Here is a 22,874-nt window from a genome sequence, read left to right on the forward strand (position 1 = left end):
AACAAACCCACCAAAGAGCCAACCAAACAAAACAAAAACAACTCCAAGCAACAAAACATTTTTGAAACAGACCCCCTACATCACTCCTCTAGGTGTAGTATGTGTGAACATGGCACTTTTACTCACCAGTAGAGTGTTTTCTGTGGACAAACAAGCATTAGGAAAACAGTCTCAAAAAAAAAAAAAAAGTTGAATCCTAGGTGAAGCTACTTTAGAGCTGTTAGGAGCCAGAGTAACCCGGAGCCTGTGGCTGTACTTGTGCTCTGTGCTGCTGCCAGGCCTTCTGGCTGTGCTCCAGGAGCGCAGACATTTTCAGCTGTGCGAAGTCCGTGTAAATGAGCGGATACAACAGTGTTGCTCTTAAATCTAACCTACGGCAATGTGGGTGTTCCTGGTGCTGCTTCCCCCGCCCCAATTCGAGGTTGCAGGTGGCAGGATGTGATGGATGGGGAGGAGAGGCTGTCACAGCTGAGCATGGTATAAATTCAAGAGGGGAGGAGGCTATTCGTGAATTCCGTAGGTGCACAAGAGCTGCGCAGAGTCTGCAGAAAAAAGGTAAAGTGCACCTCGGACAGGCTTTTTTTCCTTATATGCATATATACATTATTATTTTCCTTTTTTATTTGATAACATCTTAAACCTTACCTTGGAGGGTAGAGCCCGCGTGGGGAGGCAGAGGTGCCGGGTGGGCTGCAGTCTGCGCCGGCCCCGGGGCGGGGGGCGAGGGCGGCCGCGGCCCGGCCCCTCCGGGCGCCCTGGGGGGGAGCGGAGCCGGGCTGGATCAGGAGGTGATGGAGCCAGGGTGAGCCTTCCCGAGGAGGGCTTGGGCTGGTCCCCAGCGGGGCGGGCCGGTCCCAACAACGAAACCTCTCCGGCCCCTCGGAGGGGTGCGCGGGCAGCGGGATGCGGCCGGCGGGCCGGAGCCCCTGGGCCAGCCGGGGTCAGGGAGGTGCTGGTGGCAGGAGCACCCAAAGGAGCCGGTTGCACAGCTGAGGTCCTGCTCCGGGTCGGGAGGAGCCTGGCCACCGATTAGCCCTGGCGGGTGTGTGCCTGTGGTCCCGCCCAGGGCACAGCTCTGCCCCTGCGCTCAGTCGCGGGGATTTGGGCAGGCTCCACTGCAACAAGTGGTGAATCTGTTCTCTGTAACGAATGAATAGTGCTGTGCTACCTTATTAAAATAACAAACCCCCCCATCACCCAGAAAACCAGACCCAGCGCACGCCCTAGTGCTTGAATGGATTTGTTTCTAGCTCTTCTAGGGTGCGGCCAGGGGAAAGTGCTGAACCTGCCAGGGCAGGCTTTCCAACAGGTTGTGTCCCATGTCCTTAATAAAAATCTTTCTGCAGAAGACGCAAAACCAACTTGATTAAATCTTGATGATCAAGGAAGGACTAAAGGACCTGGAATTATACAGGTAATATGTTTGGACGTTTGTACTTCATAAAGAAACGAGAACGGCTGTTTTCTTTGAATACAGCAACAGCAGCTTTTCCTGCTATGGTGCAATGGGTAGAGGAGGACTCAGGCTGGTTCCTAGTTGTGATACAAATTCATGCACCTGTGAGCAAGTCACTTTGTCTCTTCTTACCTTGGTTTCTGTGTATGTTAAAGAGGGATGAAGATGTCTTCCCCAGTGGCCTGGACTGGAAAGAAAATGGAGATGTCTGGACCCTGCTTCCGAGTTATCTGGGAAAATGTGAACAGACATTAAAATGTGACCTAGTAATTGTGAAAATTATTTCATGGGGACTTGTGCTAAGTTGACTTCCACTTTGTTTTTTTACTTTGCATAGTAAAGATGAGGCATTACCGTGAGACAAGTCCCACATATAACCACATTTTCCCACTTCATTCAGAGAGGGGTGTGCTGTACAGGCAGTGTGTGTGCTGAGCTATCGACCACATCATCTCCTGTGTGTGTTCCTAAAGATATCTGGGTCTTCCAGGAAGACTCTAAAAGGAATAAGTAGATGGAATGACTTAAAAAGTAGGTCTTTTTTGACCCTACTGCAGTTTTGGAAACAAACAAAAAACCATGTGGAAGATTCCTATTTTCTAGAGTAGGGCCTTTAGGAAGAGCCCACAGGCTGCTGTTCTGAAAATGCATGCAGGTATCAGCTTGTACATGTTTGTGGGACTGACACCATGGAGATAATTCCCAGGTTTGTGGTTTGTCTTTGGGGCTCACAGAGATGCAGCAGGAAGATAAGGTGTGCATCAGGGTTAGTTTTGTAAAAGGGGCCAGGTGAGATAATCTCAGCATGTCTCATATTCTGAGAGTTGAATTGAATACCAGAGATGTTCAAAAAGGATGTTTCCTCTCTCCCTTCAGCCTCTGGTTTAGGTAATCACTGCAGCTGACAGGCTTGAGAAAAGTACAGTTCCTCATTTTCGGCAGTATCAAGTGTCTTGGGAAGGGCAGACCAGAATTCTGTTTCCTCGAGAGAGATTCATCACAGCAGTCTCCAAGTCCTTACTCCTGCTTGGGGTTATTACGAGGTTTGTCCTTCCAAGCTGGTGCCTGTAGTTCGAGGCTTGACTTCATCTACCAGCTTGATGCTCTTTAGCCAGTAGTTTGATTCTGCTGCAGACAGCAAACCCCTTCAGCACTGCTGGGAACACAGGCAGGGGAGACTCTTGGGACAGCAAGAGTAGGGAGATTTTCTTTTCTATCTTTCCCTCATTTTCATGTTTTGTCCTTTTGTTTCCCACCCTTCTCCCCAGGGCAGGAGTTACTTTTGCCCCTCAGACAAAATGTTTCTGAGCCCATCACCTGAGATGCCCAGCAAGGAGATGATCAGCTGCAGGTAAAGAAACTGGCTTTAGGAACTGGATTCTTATTGCTCTCTTTTTTTTTTTCCCCCTCCCAGATTTGTCACCATGAGCCTCTTGTCACTTCCATCCATCTGCATTTTCCTGCTTTCCCAAGGTACATTTAAATTCATCATTTTACATTAGTGGTTTTTGTCTCAGGTGCTTCCCCACCTCTGGCCAGAGTTCTTCATTCTGAGGAATGAGAACCAAGTCAGTGCCTCTCCCGGAGGTTTAGTAATAAACTTCTGAAACATAGTTTCACACAGAAGGAGAGAAAATAATATACCTGGAGAAACAGCTTTTCTGAGAATTCGAACATATGTGACTGATCTGTAGGTGAAGTGTCTAATTGATATGGGAAAAGCTGAAGTTGTTATCACAGTAAAAGTGCATAAATTTCTCCAGTGTTTATGACTGAAATCTCAGAAGCCTAAGCTTGGTCTAGCTCTCATTCTTGCACTGTCCCCACACACAGTGAGCATAGGGTCTGTCCTGTGTGCTGGAGTCATGTCCTTGGCATTTTTCATCCTTTCTCTGTCCCTGCTAGAAGGAATTTCCTGTCATAGGTAAGCTGCTGTGTCACCAAATTATTTTTTTGCAAATGTGAAATGTATACAGCAAACCAGAATTTTTGCTATTATAGATTAAAGCAGGTGTGGGGTTTTTTTGGGTTTGTTTTTTTTATTTGTAAGGCAGTTTGTAGCGTTCATGGGTGATTATTTGTTTAATCCCACAGTTTTGCTGGTGTTGGGTGTACTAGAAATCCATGTTGACCAGGAGATGGTCGGCAAGATCTCAGCTGCTGTCAAGTGTAAGTTTGCTTTATAAAGCAAGTCCTTCCTATTTCTGTTTTTCTCCTTCCTTTGTTTTTGTTTTTGTTTCATTTGTTGCACCCATTCAGTCCATAAAGTCTCCAGCAATGATCTGGCAAGCACAGCACAGTGGCTGCTTCTGCCCTAACATGGCTTTCTTCCTCATTGGTGTTGGCTCTTCTGGGATGCAACCTACTCTGTTTTTCCCAAATTGGCTATTTGCCAGCTGGCTGGTGTTTCTGTCAGTTCCTTCAGAGCTGACTTCAAGCAATCCTGATTTAGAGAGCTGTGTTTAATTACAGACTTGATCAGACATCCCACGTGGGTAGTTTTTTCAGGCTGTAAAGCCAGCAGCAGTCACGATGCTGTGAGTAGGGGTGACAGAGCTCTGGCTGGCTGGCAAACCACATTCACCTGCAGCTCCCCGGATGTACTTTCAGTCACTGATAAACTGTATTGTGTGTTCTCCTGCTAACCATTATTTTCTGTTGGCTGTCAAGTGATAAATTACATTTTTTCCTATGCTGGGAATGCCCTCCAGCCCCATCCTACAGCACCATGTGTTCAGTTCAGATATCCCATCTTGAGGTGCTGTGTTTGGGTGTTCCTCACTGCTGCACATCACCACAAGTCCTTGGGTGGGCTGCAGACATCCTACTTACAAGTCCCAGGAAGAAAACTGCATGGCTGCAGCTGGAGCCCCCTCCTCATACTGCTCAACTCCAGAGCAACCTGAGGAGCATTTCTCCATGCTGAGTCCAGTCTGGGCTGGGGGCACAGCAGATTTCTCTGTTCATGCTTAGGCAGGCAGCTGGGGGCAGGGACAACAAACTGGGTTCTTGCATCTCCACATTCAGCCCGGCTCAGAGGACAAGGCTCACAGGCTGGGACAGCGCTGGAAGGGGGGCTGCGCTCCAGCTTGTCCTCAACACGGTGCTCCAGGGCAAGGCTGGGTGCCCTCTTAGAAGAACCAGTGACCCAGAAGGGAATGCTTTACAACTTTCAATCCCTATAATCTGGTATGAGAAAACCATAATTATAAATTCAGGTTTTGGCTAGCAGAAGCGATTTGGAAAAAGTGGTGATAATAAAGAGATTATAATAATGGAGATAGAGTAATGTCACTGGCCAAAATGGTTCAAAGGTTTGGTGTGCTTGCTCTCTGTATTGGGCTTCTGGATTCAGTTTCCCTTGAAGTTGGTTCTGGTAAATGCTGCAGAGGAGACTTTAAAATTTCCATTTAAATGCTTTGAAAATGACTCTTCAGCAAACTGCCATTTATTTATTTATGTCAGTGAAATTATCAAAAGCATAAGCACCTCAGAAACTTGTACTTGGGAGCAGTTGTGTTCATGCAGGCAGGGGTGATACAAGGACACATCTCTGAAGATGAGATAAAAGGCAGATTTTTGTGAGAAGTGTTTCTGTCAGTGTCTGGGAGCTGTTCAGAGAGTTCATGTTTAGAAAAATAAGAGCGTGTTTTGAAAGATGTGCTGCAGATGAAACACTTTGGTCTCCAAGGGACTCTGTGCACTTTGCAAATGCCTCTGTGCCCTGGGCTGGGAGAGCCTGCAGGTCCCACCGGCACAGCCACCTTTCCCTGCTGCTCACCCCTGCAAGTCCTCACAGCAAGAGCAGCTCTCCCTGCGGTTGATGATGCTGCTCCCGTGCTTTCACTGAGCTGGGAAACCAGGCTGGGGACCCGGACTCTAAGGTGAAAGCCTGGCAGACTGTGAGAGCTGAGCTGGAGCTGCTGCAGGCCAGAGCATGAGTGCCTGTGGGCGATGGGATATCAGCACTGGGCTGCCCCCCCGTCTGCAAGTCCATTTGTCTGTCTGGATTTTCACCTCTTGGCTGTCTACTTTCAAAGAGTGGGACTAACAAAGTGCAGTTTCACGGTGTATATATTTTTTATTCCCAGTGATGCAGTGCTCTGCTTCGTTAGATGTCCTTTTCCTCTTGGATGGCTCCTACAGCATTGGCAAAGGAAGCTTTGAAAGGTCCAAGCACTTTGCAGGCAAGCTCTGTGATGCCTTGGACATCCATCCAGACAGAGTGAGTGTCAGGAATGTCTCATCTAAGTTTCAAGCAGGTTGGCAATGTGTGGAAAGGCCAGTGGTAACGTGCTGAGTGAAATTGCAAAATCCAACCTACCAGCTGCCATGAGGTCAGGGTATTTATCCAAAAGCCAGACAGGCTGCGGTTCCTGGTGTGCATCAGTCCCACAACACTACCCTGGTTGAGGGCCTTGGGGTGGGCTGGGATGGTGGTTGTACTTGATTCCCTGCCAGTACCTTTCCAAATAAATGTCAGGTCTTTGGGAAGGTTGTGTCAGAGACATGTGGTCTCTGTGTAGCAGGAAGAGGAACCTGATGCTGGACAGCCTGTGGCTTTGAGGACTCCTGATCCATGTCTGATTGTCTAATTCTCCAGAGAGATCTGGGAGCAAGGCAACAGAGGCAGGTCTTGTGTTTGCTCCTGGTTCCCACAGCTGAGATGCTTAGACTTGTACCCAAAAAACCTCCTCCAAATCAGATACCACTGCTGTTCCAGGTCCTACGATCGAAAGCTGCTGCTCTGCCCCTGTTGCAGAGGGGCTTTCAGCTTTGGACGCTGAAGTCACCATTCCCTTCCATCATTTTTTCATCTAAAAAATCTTTCACCCTTCATGTCTCAGCTAATAGCCACACAGCATAGGAAGCTTTCTGCAGCCTGAACAGTGATGGAAAGGAACCACAATGCATGTGTGAGGCTTTGAGAGATGCTGGGGGGGCTCAGGTTGAAAGGGACATTTACTTCTTGTGGCGCACACTAAATTGACTAAAAGACTTGCATCTAGGGACCAACTGCGATGTAGGCTTAGGCATAAGAATGTAAACATTTACTGTTTGAAGATTTAGTGTTGTGTTTTGTCTTGGTTTTTAAATACCATCCTTCCCCTATTCTTTCACTTAATCCTCACATAGACTGGACTGAAAATCAGTAGCCTTTTTGACTTCAAAGTTGTCACATTCCATAAGACTTCTTGTCAGACATCAGTGAAATATTCTGGATCTACTGCCCAATACAGACAATTTAGTCCATTTGCATTTTCAACTATAGAAAATGGTTTTAGAGGAAGTAGTAGAAAAGTTATTGGTTTGTGTTGCCTACTGTGCTCAGTGCCAGAGGGAGCTGCTCCTAGTAATGGAAAGATTTCCTGCACAGTGTCTAAATGGGTTGGTATAGAAGGTGTTATTTATAAACTTACTGTCTCTGAGGCTACTAGGATCTAAATATAAATCTTAAGCTGCCTGTAACTGCAGCAAAGGCTCCTGTTGCCTGTAGATGAACTTTCTTGCCTTGTTTATAGTCTGTATAGATAATACTGGGGTTTATGCTCTATTTTGAGTTCATTTAGAGTGCCAGTGGTTCAACAGGGAAAGCAGTTTGCCTCTATACAATTTAGTCTTCCCAAATTTGTAAATTGATCAAGAGAGTAAACTTGCACAGACACCTTTCATAATCTTTAACCTTTCTTTTAGGTCCGTGTGGGAATGATACAGTTTAGCTCAACTCCCCACCTTGAATTCCCACTGGATTCTTACTTAACCAAACAAGAAGTGAAAGAGAGAATCAAGAGGACTCTGTTCAGGTCAGCTTATTTTACAGCTCTTCTCTTTTTCTGGGCTATGAATAATTTCTGGATTGAGAGTTTTGTGAGATTCAGACATCTGTTTTGCTGTCCAAACACAATGTGGTGCCCCCTGGGAGAGAGGTGAATGAACACTGTGGTCCATAATCCACAACCTGCTAAAAACATGCAACCTGGTCTGTCTTTGGCAGGGAAAGGGGAGAAAGTTTTCAGAGTCCTACTATAACATGGTAAATTCCAGATTTTTCTGGCCATTTGTGCCAGGCAGTGGGTTACACCCTCCATGGAAAAGCAGGCATGGTGTTCCCTCGTGGCCAAGCAAAGGCAGGACAATGTGCTGCTTCATTTTTTGGTGGTTACAATTTCCTATGTCCTGAGAGGTAGTGACAAATTGCTGGTCTGTAGATATCTGTGCATGAGTGCTTGCTGAATTCAAGAGGATCAGGTTTTCAGATGGAAACCTTTTTTCTTTCTGAACGTTAAGACTTGGATGTCTTCCCATGACCTCAGGAAATGGAGCCAGAAGTTCAAGGAAGCACTGTCCTTAGAGCCTCTTAAAATCCAAACTTTTAATCTCAGAGACATACATTTGGATCTACAAAGGATCTGACAATCACCCCAAAATAAAACTTGTTTTGGTGATAGACAAGGTACTGATTATGGCCTGTGGGTGTCTATTTTTTTAGCTGATCTGCTTTAGGATTAAAGGTTATATCAGCAGTCCTCATGGATGTCTTCTGCTCTCAGAATGATGTACATATTGCAAGTGAATGTGATCACTTTTGCATTTTTCAAGCAAGATCAATTGGCTGGTTTTGCTGTATTTCTTTTGATAAGTTTAGCCAATCAAGAAAACCTCTCGTGTACTGTTACAGGAAAAACTTTCCAGAAAACAAGATACATCCTCCTCTCTGGCTGTTGCTTGAAAGTCTGTGAGAGCAGAGAAAGTGAAGCAGTGTTTGGTGTCTGGCACTGAAATTCCTTCATGACAACAGATGGATGCTGACAGATCAAACAAAAATAATGACCTTGTGCTTGGCTGTTTCATCCAGTTTAAATGAAAAGCTGACATTTTGAAGTAGATAAAATAGTTATGGATGGATTCCAGTTGGCTTCTGAAAAAAAAAAAAAGAGTGTTTGTCATCTTGGTTGAGAGGCTCCTTGATGTGCTTCTGATGAACCTTTTGGCCAGTGAGGCATTTCCTGACTTCAGCCCTGTGCTCCAGGCACAACGCTGACAGCACTTGGAAGGAGACAGCGCTGGACTGAAGTGAAGCTTTTGTGATTTATTCAGAGACTGTTGGTCTCTCTCTGTGAATGCTGTCCAAAGAGCTTTGGAATTCACTGGTCAGTTTCAGCCATATTCAGTGGTAATCTCAGAAGCTAAATTTTATATGAATTTCTTTCATATAAGTCAACAGGAGAGAAACCTACTTAGTGCTGTTCGTAAAGAAAAGCAGCAGGGAAAGTCCAGACCTCTTTTGGATTCAGAAAATCCTTATTGGACTAAAGCCTCAAGCACGCTTCCACTGTGTCAAAACCCAGCACACCTCCAAATGCAAATTGATAAGAAATTGAATTTAATGTGTTTTGGTGGAGAGACTCTTTATTGACTTTTTCCAATCCTCAGGGCTCATATGGGCACAGTGTACTGAGTTTGTCAAGATTTAGTCATCACACTGACTACACACAATGTGTCTTCCCTCATGCATATCACTTCTCACTGAAATGTCTGATAGATACAGATATCTGGTCAGAAAAAGGCAGATTTGAACATGCTATGAATACATGGTCACCGAGTATGCTTTGACATGATGGAGTGCAGAGGAAGTAGTACCTCAAGGAAGAAACTCAAAGCAAAAAGGCCTGGCAGATACTGAATGAAAAAAGTTTCTATGAAAATCAGAGGATAGATGGAAAAATAATGAATTTGGGCATGATGAAATGCTTTTGTAGAACAAGCAAATCAGGAATCAGATGCTGAAGCAAAGGATGGATATTCAGAAAGCAAATGAGGTGTGTTTGTGTCAACGCCGATGTAGGAGAACATGAATCCTCCAAGGAAGGAGTGACACTTCTGGTTTGGTTTCCCTGGCTCTCTCTGGATGGCAGTAAAAGCAGCCCTAAAGGGCAATCACAGAAAGTGATTTATAGCACAGCTCCTTGGACAGAATTAGAGGGCAGCTGGAAATGTCTCTTTTTTGATCTAGTGGCTGTATTATCACCAGATCTGTGCCATATTCCCAGTGAGCTGGAATCAAATATCCAGTTGAAGATTGCACGTTACAGACTGCTTGCGTTATACAGATGGAGAACTAGCAAAAAAGGAAGAGGGAGACTCATGTCCATGCAGGACTTACCCCTTTGAGATAAGCAGAAATTTAGCCCTCCAACCACAAAAAGATGATGCCTTGTAGGCAGGGATTGAAGCTGGCTGAAGAACTTGCAGTGGAAGTTGCCCTCAGTTTTTCCAGGGGACGAAAAGCCTTTACCCAGCGTGTTGTGTTGTAGCAAGGCCTTTGGTGTTGGCTGGGTGGGGAACAAAGGTGGTTGATGTGAGGCTTGAGTTGGTTGTGTCAGGTGGCCATAGCAGGGCCTGAGGTGCCTGGGCAGTCTGAGGCTCTTATTGTGGGAGGTAGGGAGGGAGTTGGGGCATCTGGGAATGATTTCACCCAGTCATCTTGGGATCCACCTGCATGGCCCACCAAACCTCACCCTGCAAGACAGAGGTGAGACCACCTCCTACCTCCTATCCAAGGTCTCTATCATGTTACTCCTGGCTTTTACTTAAATAAAACTTCAGTGTTTGGCTCAAAATGTAATCATTCCTGCCTCAACCTGACAGAGCTCATAGTTTTATATATAATTCTGATGACATTTCATGGGACATAGAACATGTAGTCCAGTCTTGACCAGGCATCTCTAACAGTCATTTAACGTTAAATCCTAAAAGCAGAGGAGGACAGTCCCTGTCCATGGAGCTCACTAATAAGAATTAACAACTAGAGTAAATGTGCAGCCCATGAAAATAACCATACCCTGTCCTTCCCCTCCTAGATCTCTGTGCATGTATAGCACTCCCCTTTTTTATTCCCTTCTCCTTTATTTTTAGCACCCTCTTCAATGAGGAGCTCCTTGCCAGTTCACATCTAGTATGCCATCACCATGCACCTTGCTGTGCAGACACTGGCCATAGCCCTGCCTGCCTGCAGTCAGCATCCCTTCTCTTGAGTGCACTCTGCTGCCAGAGGGACTTCTCTTGTCCCTCCCCAGGCCTTGTGCCGATGTGCAGCACTACCTCCCAGACAGACAGCTGCAGTATCTACACACTCAGCAGGGCAATCAGACTCTCAGGTTAAGGAGGCATCCAGGAGTCAGCAAATCTTATTTTTTAATAATATCAAAATAAATGAGTCTCAGGATTTCTAAAGTATCTTTGACTGAAGCTGTCCTCTGGCAAGCTGTAGCTTATTTTCTACTTATACTGCATTCAAGATTGCTTTTCCTTGGGAGTTATTGCACAGCTGCAAGGCTTGATGTCTCCCCTTTCCTAGTGCTTAGCAGCAGCCCATTTTACCTGCTGATTTATGTCACTGCTGGAATGTGCCCCCTTTGGCACCGGAGTCCTGCTGTGGATTTAGTACTTTGCTACTGAGAGGATTGCTGAGTATTGAACTAATCAGCTTATACCTCAGGAACATTCCCTTCTCCAGGGAATATGGAAATTACTAAAATATGCCAAAATATGAAGGTACATGGTTCCTTGCACCACCAGAAACAGCTTTTGTGGGGCCAGGCAAGAGGGATTAGATGTTTTTGTGGAGAAGAACTTGGGATGAGTGCTCAAATCTGCCTCTGTTGTCTTTGGTCCAAGATGACACTTAGTTTTCATCCCTTCAGAGGTCAGCTTGAACGCCCCTCTATCTCTGTGGATGTGTTGTGTGGCAACAAGCAGAAATATGCTACATTTGCCATTACCAGAGGGGGGAAATTTGAAAACCAAATTTCAAATTTGGTAGCAGAAGAGCTTTGATTTCTGCTTTTCTAATTTTTATCTCCTTGCTTTCTAGAGGTGGGAGCACAGAGACAGGTCGAGCTCTGAAGTACATTCTCCGCAAGGGATTCCCTGGCGGCAGAAACTCAAGTGTCCCTGAAATCCTGATCATCATTTCAGATGGGAAGTCCCAGGGCAGCACTGTGATGCCTGCAATGCAGGTGAAGGAGAGACACATCACAGTTTTTGCAGTGGGAATCAAGTTTCCAAGGTAGGGAACTTTCCAGAGTGGGAAACGGGAGTCCCAGCTAGGCAAATGGCAGGTCCTAGTGAGTGAGGGGTGGTCTTGGGCTAGATATGAGTTTTGGGAAAAGAAAAGGGGAATTTGCAGATTAACACAGGCGTGGAAGAAACACTGCTTTAGTGGCTGATGTAGAAGGAGGACCAGAGTTAGTGAGGGAAGGTTTTCCACTCAGGAGAGCTGTGCTACTGCCTGAGACTAAACAGAGGAGGACCTGGAAAACTATTTGATGAGTGTCATGGTTTTGTGTCAACTCTCTATTTGTTGCACAAGGGTTGGCCTTTGATATGCAATTCTTTGGGGGGAGACTAAGCAGTTGAACCCTCCCTTGCCTGGCAGGTGGGAGGAGCTGCACATGCTGGCCAGCGAGCCCCCCGAGCAGCACCTGCTCTTTGCTGGAGATGCTGATGATGCTGCCAACGGCCTGTACAGTGCCCTGACTGGCTCTGTCTGCAGTACCACTGCTCCAGGTAACCCCTCTCCTGGCTCTACCTTCGTGCCCATGCTTTGAGCTTGGACCATGTCACTGAGTGAGGAAGATGAGGCAGGATTAGGAAGTGTACAGGGGAATTAGCAGGTGTTGCACTTCAGGGTAACCTGCTTCTGGTGCCCAAACTGGATGATGTGCTTGCCAGCTACCTCTTCAAATGCTTCTAAGCTGCAGGACCTTAAATCTTTCTGTCTCTCAGCTCACCTTTGAAAATGACTATATCAGTCCTTGTGTATGTCATGGGGGATAGAGGGATAAATACAATTGTGTGACATTTTCTAATGGACTTGGCTGTGTGTTGAGGGGAAGCACCAGGGGCTTGCTGGAGATAGTAAAAAGATAAAACTAGAGCGGTCCAGAGGTAGAAGAAAATCAAATATATGAATGATAAAGGCAGCAAGGGGGCTGAAAAGCTATAATTGAATCCTGAACTCAGCAGTGCAAGGTTTATAGCAAAGCAAAGGAGGCTGAATAGTGAGCTCCCCAGAAAGTTGAGTAGGCTGGTGAGCTTGTCGACAGAAAATTTCCTTTCTGGGGTCTCATGGAGGCTCTTGGAAGTACTACTTGGTCTGCTGCTGGCAAGTAGTTGAAAATGGTTCTCTTTTCAGGCAATTGATGCTAATTTGCATTTTTCTTTGCCACAGGCTGTAAAGTTGAATCCCACCCTTGTGAACGAAGGACCCTGGAAACTGTGAAAGAGCTGGCTGGGAACTATGTGTGTTGGAAAGGCTCAAAGCAGCCCAATGCAGTGCAGGCTTCGCTGTGCCCCTTCATCAGGTGAGCTGGACACTCACACCTCTACAAGTGAGTGGGGCTGAGAGAACATGAGAGATACAGTAATGAGGCTTTTGTCTGACCTTAACTCTATACTGGGATGAAGACTGATGCAAACATGGTCTCTAGTCGTAGGAGTAGGCTCTGCTCTGACCATTGGCTGATCTGAGAAGCAAAAGGTAAGAGGAGGAACTGAGACAAGCAGAAGAAAATTAGCCCAAGATCACCATATATATTGTAAATGGAATTTGGATTAGTTTCTGAACTAACTGTTGAACTAAGATCTTTTGAAGTTTACATCTCTGTAAATTTCTGTTTACATCTCTCTAGACTGTACTACAGAGGGTTTCTAGGTCCAGCTCCCTGTGCTGGTGCTGGTTCTGTTTTTGTCCACTCAGGCTTTCTTCTTTTCAGAGAAGACCCTTTTCCTTTGCTTGACTACCCTGGGGTAGCTTAGGAAGGACTTTCCTATGGGGAAGTTCCAGTCACTGTCAGAAAACACTACTTAGAATGGATGTTTTCTTTGAAATACTTGTTTTGAAAAATTGTGTTTTCAAAGGAAAATTTGTTCCATTGAAAACACAGTAAGGTCAACCTTGAAGACACCTTGTCAATCTTTGAATTCTTGATGGGTCTTATTCTTCCTGTTTCAGATGGAAGAGAGTCTTGGTAAAATACCCATCCAGATGCTTCCGGACTGTATGTCCAGGTGGGACTTTGCTTTTCTAAAATTTTTATTTACAAAGCAGGAAAGAATAAAAAGATGGGGCTTTGCTTTCAGTTCTAAAAATTTTGTTCTGAGTGAGAGATTGTGATCCTTAGCAAGCAGTTGATAGTTCATCCAGTTTTTTTGTCTCATGAATATCTATGACCAGAGCTCTTCTGGATTAAAATGTCTTCTTGTCATTTCTTCTACTTGAGAAGCCTGTGAATCCTCATCTACTCAAGTGCCTATGGAAAAGGTCTGTGCTTGCAGGGTGCCACTGCTCTCCAGCTAAGGGAGTATGCAGTGATGCCTCCAGCCATCGACCTCTACCCTGAACAGCATCAGTTTAGCGGTGAACCTGAGCCATGATGATTGCCAGCCTTGTTTGTTGTGGCTGTTGAAATAGCTGTGGTCCTTCAGTTCTATTTGCAAATTCAGGTGACAGCAGCTTTATTTTCTTTGTCAGTACAACACTGTTCAAGCAGCAGACCAGACCGACTCATTCACTGCTGCTGTAAATCTGGTAGAGCAGCAGGACCTTTAGTAATTCTGTATTTATATGTATGAAGCTTCAATGGTGTTGTTCCAAAGCAAAGTGAGGTCAGTCTGGTTTGCTTTCTTGTCCTTGCCTGCTGGAGAGCCATCCCAAAATGAAATTGCCATTGAGGTGAGGGTACACATGTCCCTGTGTTAGTTCAAACTCTACAGCAAGAGGGGCAGAGCTGTGACCCCTTTTCCATTAATGGTGATGCTCACACTGGCAGAGGACGGGAAGGGGCAGGCTCCCTGTTGAGTCCTTGTCTTTCTCTCCCCTGGTCCTGTTTAGACCCTTGTGACTCCCAACCATGCCAGAATGGTGGCACATGTGTCCCAGAGGGACTGGACAGATACCACTGCCTCTGCCTGGTGGGGTATGGAGGAGATTTCCACTGTGGTAGGTGTGAACTTGTGCTCTGCCTCCTTCCTTCTCAGCTGTGGTGGGCCTTTGTGGTGCCCTTTGCACTGCCATGGGGATGACTGGGATTGGGCTGCAGTCTTTGGGCTTTTCTCCAGAAGACTGGCTAAGTTTATTCCCATACTGATTACGATTGTGTCAGGCCCAGTGACTGAGTCCTGCTGTTCAGAAACCACGTGGATATGGAGAGCATCAATACTGACAGTCTCAACCTGGTGTGGCTGCCTTTGGGTGTAAATGGAGGTGCCATGTGATCAGGATAACAGAGAAATTGGGAGAGACACATTGATGTGTCTGTTGGTCCCCTCCCTGCACACATGAACCCAGGAGGAAGTCCTGGTTTGGGGAGTTCAGTGTAAGGAAGCCAAGAAGGTCCTGTTATTAGAAAATGCCTTGTACTTACTTTCCCCAGAACCAAAACTCCTACTTCAAAGTGTCTCAGGGTGTTATAGGTGAGAGTTTGGTGCTTGGACTCTCTCCTTTCTTTGTGTGATTGTGTACACTCAGTGTTTTGTCCGCTGTACTAAGAGAGTGAAGTTGTCATTTCTGATTTGAAGTTTGCCACCCAAAAGTTCATGAATTCCCCCAGACCCCAGATAGGTATTTCCTGTCTCTAAAGGCTTATGTGGCATCCAACCAAAATAAAGCTCACTCTTGGCACACTTGTCCTGCAGCTCACAACATGACTGGGTTTGGATTACTGGACACAATGTCCCTTCTCCACACAACAGGGCTCCCAGCAGGCCCCAGCTGAGGTGCCTGGCATGCTTGTCTTCTTGCCCTGTAAATGACTGATTGCTGTCTCCCTTTCCAGCAACAAAGCTGAGCCTGGAGTGCAGCGTGGATCTCCTTTTCCTGCTGGACAGCTCAGTGGGGGTCACACTGGAAGGGTTCCTGCGCTACAAGGCTTTCCTCAAGAGGTTCCTCCAGGCAGCAATGGGCCAGGACTCGCCAATGAACATGGGGGTGGCCCAGTACGATGATGATGTCAGGATACCCATTGAATTGGGCCAACACAAGGATACACTCAGTCTCATGAAGAGCGTTGATGCTTTGGATTTCAGTGGAGGAAGAACCCTTACAGGCAGAGCCCTGCAGTACATTGCAGAGCACGGTTTTAGGAGCACCCCAGTCTTTGCAGATGTGCAGGATGATCTCCCACGTGTGATTGTCTTGCTCACTGACTCGAAGTCCCAGGATTCAGTGGCAGAAGCCCCTCAGTACATGAAGGACCGAAATCTCTTCTTGATTGGTGTAGGCAGCAGTTTCATGAGAGCAGAGCTGACCAAGGTGACTGGCAATCCACAGCAGACAATTGTCTACTCTGACCCCCAGGACCTATTCAACAGGATTCCAGAGCTGCAGAGAAGAATCTGCAGTGTGGACAATGCTGAAGGTAAGGCTGTGGTATGGGCATTGTGGGATGAGTTTGCTAAGCCATGACGAGGTGTTCTGAACTCCACTGGGGAAGAGGGAAGGACAGAATGATAATTGTCCTTGTTTGGTTTGTGTCAGTCACAGATCCAGGGACTAACTTTCCATGAGTGATTGTTTGTGAGGGATCTCTACCTACTGGTGTGAGAGAGACATAGATCATTCTTCACAGTGCAGCGTTGAATTTTGCCCACAATTTCCTCCCGCTGCTTTTTTTTGGTCAGAAAGGAGTACATGTATATTCTGAAAGATACCACGTTTGCACTCTTTTACCCAGGCTGCCAGGCACAGTCTCTTGATTTGACATTTGCTGTGGATGCCTCATCTGGAGTTGGCCCGGAGAACTTTCTGCGTCTGAGGCACTTTGTCAGGAGCAGCTGTTTCCACTTCACCATCAACCGAGATCTCACCCAAATTGCCCTCGTGATCTATGGCAGAAAAGCTCACACTGCGTTTGCTTTGGCCACCCACACAAGCAATTCTGCTGTCCTGCAAGCCATCGACCAGGTGCCTTTCCTTGGGGACTCAGCCTCTGCTGGCAATGCCTTACTGCATATTTATGGTGACATGATGACTGCGCAGAAGGGAGCAAGACCTGGTGTCAACAAGGTGGTGGTGCTGCTCACAAACGGGGGTGGACTGGAGGATGCAGCTGCCCCAGCTCAGCAGCTGAGGCACAGCGGCATCTTGGTGTTTGTGGTTGTCGTTGGGGATGCACAGAGGGACATGATATTGAGAGTTGCTGGGTCTCCCAGCTACCTGGTCCACATCTCCTCCTATGAAGACCTGCAGTATTACCAAGGCTTTATCATTGAAAGAATCTGTGAAGGTAAGAGGACATCCAGTCCTTACTCTGTATGTTGGTGCCACCAGCTGCTGTTATTGTAGGTTTTCTGATTCTTTACCGAATGAGCTTGATACTGTCTTTTGCGTTTTGTTGATGGGGAAACTATGACATAGAGAGGTGGTGACTGTCCAAAGCAGTCCTATAGGAATGGTAAGCAACTAAGATTCGGTCCAGTGGGTGAGACTGGGCATAATATGACTGGCTCTTTCTAGCCCTGCTAGATCTAGGTTCTGCTTTCCCTGAAAGAAAAAAAAGTTTGTTCTTTTTCTGATGTTGTTTTAAATCTGTAGAATTTTCTGTGAGTTATTGTACTACCTGCAGTGTTGCCGGGGGGGCTTAATGGCACATATTTCTCTGATGGTCCCTGAGTGTCTTGCTCAACGGGTTTGTGACCAGATGTTTTCAAAGTGTTGAGTCTGCAACCTCATTACTCCTTTGCTCCTTAGTGTCTCACTACTGAAGTTATGGTGTAGGCTTTCAAGAGTTTATATGTGTTGCACAGGATTTAATCTTAAAATCGGGATCTGCCCATTTTGAAGCCTGTGGACTACTAAACTAGGCCTTCAGACAGCTTGTGATTAATTTTGTTTGCAGGACCAAAGCCTTATCTTCAAAGTGGGAGGGAAGGATTTTCAAATATTCATGTAAAAACTCATGTTTGTGGGGGAAAGAAAAAAGAAAAAGGTGTGCTTTCTTCAAAACTTTGAGTCCTGAGTGCCAGTCCCCAGCTGGGGAAAAAGAAGAGGCTCTAATACTAAGATTGAAACACTTGCATGCTGAGTGTGAGTGCCTGTGTTTGATGAAAATCAGCTTTTCAGAAAGGACAGCGACCTTCATTTTCACATGTTAATGGTGGTGAAAGTGTTTCTAGTTAAAATGCCATGCTTTGTTTCTCATTCAAAATAGCCCAAGTTTAACATCTAGTTATTTACTTTTGTTATGTTTTAACATATTCATAAGACAAAACGAAGAAGAAGCATGTTTTGAGCTTTAGCATAACCAAAGGTCCTTTTCACCTCTGGGAATACCTGTGTCTCCCTCAGGCTTAGAAAGAAATACAGCACCCTCTCTTTGGGGTGAAGAGCCGATCTCCTGGCAGGCTCTGCAGATGGTTTCTACCTGGAGCTTTTCAAAGGGTTTCTGTTGCAGTGGTACTTTCAGCTATGTTATTATAAAAACAATGTGCTGTACCATGAAATTAACTGAAACACCGCAGATGAAGGGGAACAGACAGCAAGGTTCAATGAGTCAGGATAAGAACTTTATCATTTCCTGAGACTGAATTACTGCTTTCATTTTATGTGCAGGTAATCACTGTTTGTACTAGATAAGCCCTTCATTCATTCTTCTACTCCCAAGTCCAAGACTCAATAACAGAACCATGGTCTGTGAAAGGACTTAAAAAAATTTATGACTCATGATAAAAGTATTTGAGAAACAGACCCTGCCTCTGGATGCCTGGAATATGGTATTTATTCTGAGGCTCAGCTGAGAAGTGTCCAGAAAAAAGGACCCAGGGTCTAAGAGAAAAGATCCCGAGCATTAAATGTATACAAACCTAATTAATGGAAATAAAAGTTCTTGGGATCATCAAAGGGTATAATCCTTGAAGTGCAAGAAGCTTATTTTCTCAAATACTATGTTAATGGCAGGCTTGAGTTCAGAGAAAAGGTGTCCTGGTGGAATAGCATTATTCCCCCAGATAAGTGAGGTTATGCTGTGGAGCAGCCATGGAGGGATGTGGTGGACACATGACATGTAGAGCAAGCAGCATGGAAAAGTTCTCTGGGGAACAGCAGCACCTGGAAGATAAGTAGTGTGTCCAAGAGACCTAGCTTTCATTGCCAGTGGCTCTACCCACCCGATGGAAGTGTTCTACACTGTTGGGTAGGACCCCATCTGAGATGTCCCATGGTGACAAAAATGTTTTTGAACCCAGCTTGGCTCCACATAAAATAAACCAGACCTAAAGATTGAGATGTCTCAGGACTGTCAAAAAAAAAAATGAATTTCAATTACAATTTTGGCAGTGTTAGGTGTGGGTTGAGGCTTGATGTGCATGTATCATCATCATCTGTACAGGGAGAATAAGCACCACATGTGTTAAGCTGTAGAAAGCCCCCTGACAGATGGGGGATAATAGTTGTATTCTTTCCTTCTTCCCCATTTTCTATTCCCTCTGTGCTCTTCCTACTCTGGAGCAAAGGGTAAAGCTAGCAGCTCTACACCACACAGTTGTTCAGCAGAGGAATTTCACACTGCTACCAACATGGTGGTGGTATTGCCAGCAGACTGGAAGCAAATCCCTCTGGGATGCTGCTACTTAATCTAATGTATTGGCAGCAAGGCAGCATGAAACACTGCCAGCCCTGCTGACAGCTGGGCTCTGTTGTGTTAAGAGGGTTGGGAAAGCTGTCACATACTTCATAACAACAGGGCTAATAACTTGGGCTGTGGTTGCAGGCTTCTCTCAAACCTCCTAGAAAAGAAGCCCAGAAATTTTTCTTGTGTTGTTTTCCATTCATGCCAGCCTTGCTTCCCAGCTGACTTCTTGTCCTTGTTCTTCTCTGGTAGAAACTTATGTCCTCTCTGGGGCAAGGTGGGGTTTGAACTCCAGTGGCATCTGGGATTATAAACCTCTTGGAGCAGGGCATGTGTCTTTCTCTGCATTGTCAGTGTCTGGATGTGGGGAGCTTAGAAGTGCTCATGTGTTCAGTGCATAGCTCTGAAGATGCTCCATTTTGCTTTTCTGGGATATGCAGCCTAACATGATGTCACTCTTTTAAGCTTTATTAGGAATATTCTCTTCCAGATTACGATATCTAGGAAAGCTTTTCTGTTCTGTAGGTTAAACACAGAGGAGTTTGACACTTGGCACACAGTCCTCTGTATCAAGACAGGGTTGTGAATTTGCACCCTCTGCCACGTTAATGTGTTTTTCCAGTCCCACTAGCCCTAGATGGCATTTTTTGATGGCTGGGATATATAGTTGCTTATCTGCACTCCTGATGGATGTGGGTCCTAGCTATTAATACTCTAGATATGCCTGAGCCTGCTCTTCTCCTTGTGTTTGTTGCAGAAGCAAAAAGCCCCGTGAACCTGTGCAAACCCAACCCCTGCATGAACCAGGGCGTGTGCATCCTGGGGCCTGGGAGCTACCGCTGCGAGTGCCATGGCTGGGAAGGACCCCACTGTGAGAGCAGTAAGGATCAGCAGACAGCAACCACAACACGTCATCCCTTCTGAACAGCCCCTCCAAACAGATCCCACACCACCACCTCTCCCTTGAACTGTTTGGTGCTGATGTGGTCTCCATCAAACAGAAAGTGGAGAGGTTTGGGCTAGTGAGGGGGACAAGGGCTTCTCTCACGAAGCTGTGTCCTGTTTTGTACGTTCACTGAGTTGGCTGCGAGGGGACCCTGAAAAGGTCTAAAAATTTTCGTAATCTTCTGCTCTGTTCTGTTCCTCTTTTCCCTCTGCCCTGCTAGAAGAAACAATGTCTCCTAAACTACCCAGGTAGAAAGATCTGGCTCTCTTTTAATGGGAGGGAGCTATTTCTATTGGAGCATGACCCCCTCCCTATTGCTTTCACTGCTCTCCATGGTGCAAAAGCCTCCCCATTGCCTTCTTCCTCTTCAGCAGTGGAGCAATGGCCAGGAGGTTGGGAGTCACTGGCTCCCTAGAGGGGGCCCTGTGCCCACAGGGAGAAGTTCTCAATTTAAGTGGGTTTCCCTCTTCTCCAGTATTTTGCTTTTTACCTGAGCCCAACGGTTCTGAATTCCAGCCTGTGACCTCTAACACTTGTCAGCTAAGGCCAAGAGAATGCTTATTTGGTTGTCATGGACTGAGCGTGACCCTATCCCTTGGTCCTAAAGCCCTTATCCCACATCTGTGCTTCTCTTCTGCAACAGGAGTTCTCCGGGGTGATTCTCCAAGATCTCCAGTTCTTCCTCCGCACTCCCATGTGCAGTGGAGTCCAAGGGGTTTGCAGCACTTCTCCAGAGCCTTCTGGCACACTGAAAGGCACCTGGATCAGAGACACTGACACAGATGTGCCAAGTGCTCCAGTTCTCCCTCCAGGAACACTTATTGCCACTCACAGGCACAATCCAGCAAGCCACCACTGTCCTTGGCAGTGATGGAGCTGCTGCAGCACAGGGACTGTGCTGAGGCCATTCCCAGTTCCTGCATTGGACAAACTGGGGTTTCCAGTTCTCTCTTTCTTTTATAATTGAAGTAAATATTTGTGTTTAAGTATTTATTTCTGGAATTTTACATTTCCTCATCCAGGTCCTAGGGCTATGGGATTGGTTTTTTAAACAGATTTTGAGAGATCTTTGTGCTAGTTTCAAAATCTGTAGAAGTTTGAGCAATTCTGGAGCTCCTGCTGAAGGGGTATAACACAGATTATACACTTGCAGCCACATGCTGGAGTGAATGGCTTGTTATATGCAGGAAGACAAGAGAAAGGAGAACTGATTACAAGCCTCTATTCTGTTTCAAAAATTGTCCATGCTGCTTTCTTCTCTGAATTTATTTGGAGGGATTGAGTATGGTTTATCTTCATGGGCATTTTGTAGCTGCATATTTTTGATAAGGAGAGGTTTTAAAGAGTGTTTAATGATTGATGCAACTCTAAAGCAGCGCTTTGGCACTCAGTGTGTGTTGCTGGGTTTTTAGTAGGTGTGTTGACTACTTTTCTTTTAGATTTGACCCAGGTCAAATCCCCTGTGCTGCAAACACACTAAGTAAGGGCAATCCCCCAACCATCTGCAACAAAGGTCTGGTCTGTTTAGGCTCTGGATGGAGCCATGATTTGTACCATCCTTTTGGTCTTGGATCTTGGTCTATCTGCTGTGAGGTTTAACTCCACTCCTCCCCTTCCAGCAGCACTTGTATCTGACAGCCACAGGCTGACCTGGAGGGACCAGACCAGGGCAGCCTCTCGAGTGCCTTTGCAGCATGCTGGGAATAGGCCAGAGGAGGAAGGGGCCTGGACCTCTCCCCCAAGTTCTCACCCACCCTTTCTTTCCTTCTCCTGCTGGCCATCTCTGCTCTCTCCTTTGCTGGTGCATGCTTTCTCTTATTTCTTCTCTTTTGCCTATCCCAGGTCAAGTCTCACCTCTTCTTTTTGGTTCTGTTTCCATGGCTCAGAGCTTTGCCATGTCGCTTTGCTCTCGTTTTTCAGCTGGCTGAGGAAAAGTCTGCTTGTCCTGGCCTGAACCTGGACAGATGAGCTGAATTGCATTCCTGCCTTCTCTCATTGTTTTAAGCTGATCTTGTTCCTAGCACAGCAGTGATCTCTGCAGTGGTCTCTAGTGGGCTGTGATGGTTCACATGCCTCCAGAGACAGTTTGGCCACAGGCCTGCATCCTTTGGAGCATCAGCCTCACTGTACCTCGAGATCAATTTGCCCATGAAACTGTAAAATCTACATAACTGCTCCCCCAGAGCCCACGGTTCCCAGTGTTGTGTTCCTGCTGCCTTTCCCATGGTGTCTGTCACATCAGGAGAGCAGGAGCAGGTCTGGAGGAGACTGAGGCAGAGATAAAAACTGTGGCTGCCAGTGCTCATGAGAATACTGTCTGTTGTTCACAGAAGAAAAATCCCCTCACTCAGATGTCCTGGCCCCATGTTTGAATAGTAACATTAGATGGACAAAGAGAGACACAAATTGCTCTGCAGGTTTGTTGTCAAAAGAAGAATGGTCTGAAAGCACTCTCAGGGATAAAAGCTGGCACTGAGACAGGAGCAGCACTGTCATGCCTTGTGGGAGAAACCAGGCTAGGAGAAAGGAGAATTTCCTTTCTTTTCACTGTCACTTTAGTAGGTTGTCTGTGTCCTAAGGCACAGCAGAATAGAGGCTTAGTTGAAGGACTGACATTTGGGATACAAAGAGAATCTAATCTATTAATGTTACTTAGGCATGGCTGTAGCTCAGCACTGCCTCTGTTGTTAAACTGTCAGTCTTCTCTTCCCGTGGGGAGAATGGGCTAGATCAGACCCTCAGCTGACACCAAAGATGTGGTTCGTGTTTTGTGGCACAGAGGGGTCTGTGGAGCTGGCTATTCAGACTGCTCTGAAAAGTCTCCCCAGCCTCCCTGCACGTCCTG

At 46.2% G+C, this 22,874-nt stretch overlaps 1 protein-coding gene and 1 long non-coding RNA gene across 3 annotated transcripts in view; one reads left to right on the forward strand and one right to left on the reverse strand.

Moving 5' to 3' along the window:
• LOC135418254 (uncharacterized) overlaps positions 1-686 on the reverse strand; it is an 8,298-nt gene extending 7,612 nt beyond the window's left edge. The window contains exons 1-2 of the long non-coding RNA XR_010432365.1: positions 646-686; positions 127-542 (exon numbers count right to left, since the gene is read on the reverse strand). This is a non-coding gene — a long non-coding RNA (uncharacterized LOC135418254). The remainder of the gene's footprint in view (positions 1-126; positions 543-645) is intronic.
• Positions 471-21,018, forward strand: VWA2 (von Willebrand factor A domain containing 2). 2 transcript variants are annotated; one of them, XM_064663394.1, is made up of 14 exons: positions 471-555; positions 2,871-2,929; positions 3,551-3,625; positions 5,548-5,681; positions 7,151-7,260; positions 11,331-11,525; positions 11,895-12,025; positions 12,690-12,822; positions 13,473-13,528; positions 14,352-14,459; positions 15,295-15,876; positions 16,192-16,743; positions 19,841-19,963; positions 20,673-21,018. In XM_064663394.1, exons 2-14 carry the CDS (start codon positions 2,881-2,883, stop codon positions 20,804-20,806), a joined length of 2,382 nt encoding a protein of 793 aa, XP_064519464.1. In that variant the 5' UTR covers positions 471-555; positions 2,871-2,880; the 3' UTR covers positions 20,807-21,018. The 2 variants fall into 2 exon arrangements, with proteins under 2 accessions (XP_064519464.1, XP_064519465.1); XM_064663395.1 differs by lacking the exon at positions 14,352-14,459.
• The last annotated feature ends 1,856 nt before the right edge of the window (positions 21,019-22,874 follow it).

This window comes from Pseudopipra pipra, chromosome 8, assembly GCF_036250125.1.
Source record: "Pseudopipra pipra isolate bDixPip1 chromosome 8, bDixPip1.hap1, whole genome shotgun sequence".
NCBI lineage: Eukaryota > Metazoa > Chordata > Aves > Passeriformes > Pipridae > Pseudopipra > Pseudopipra pipra.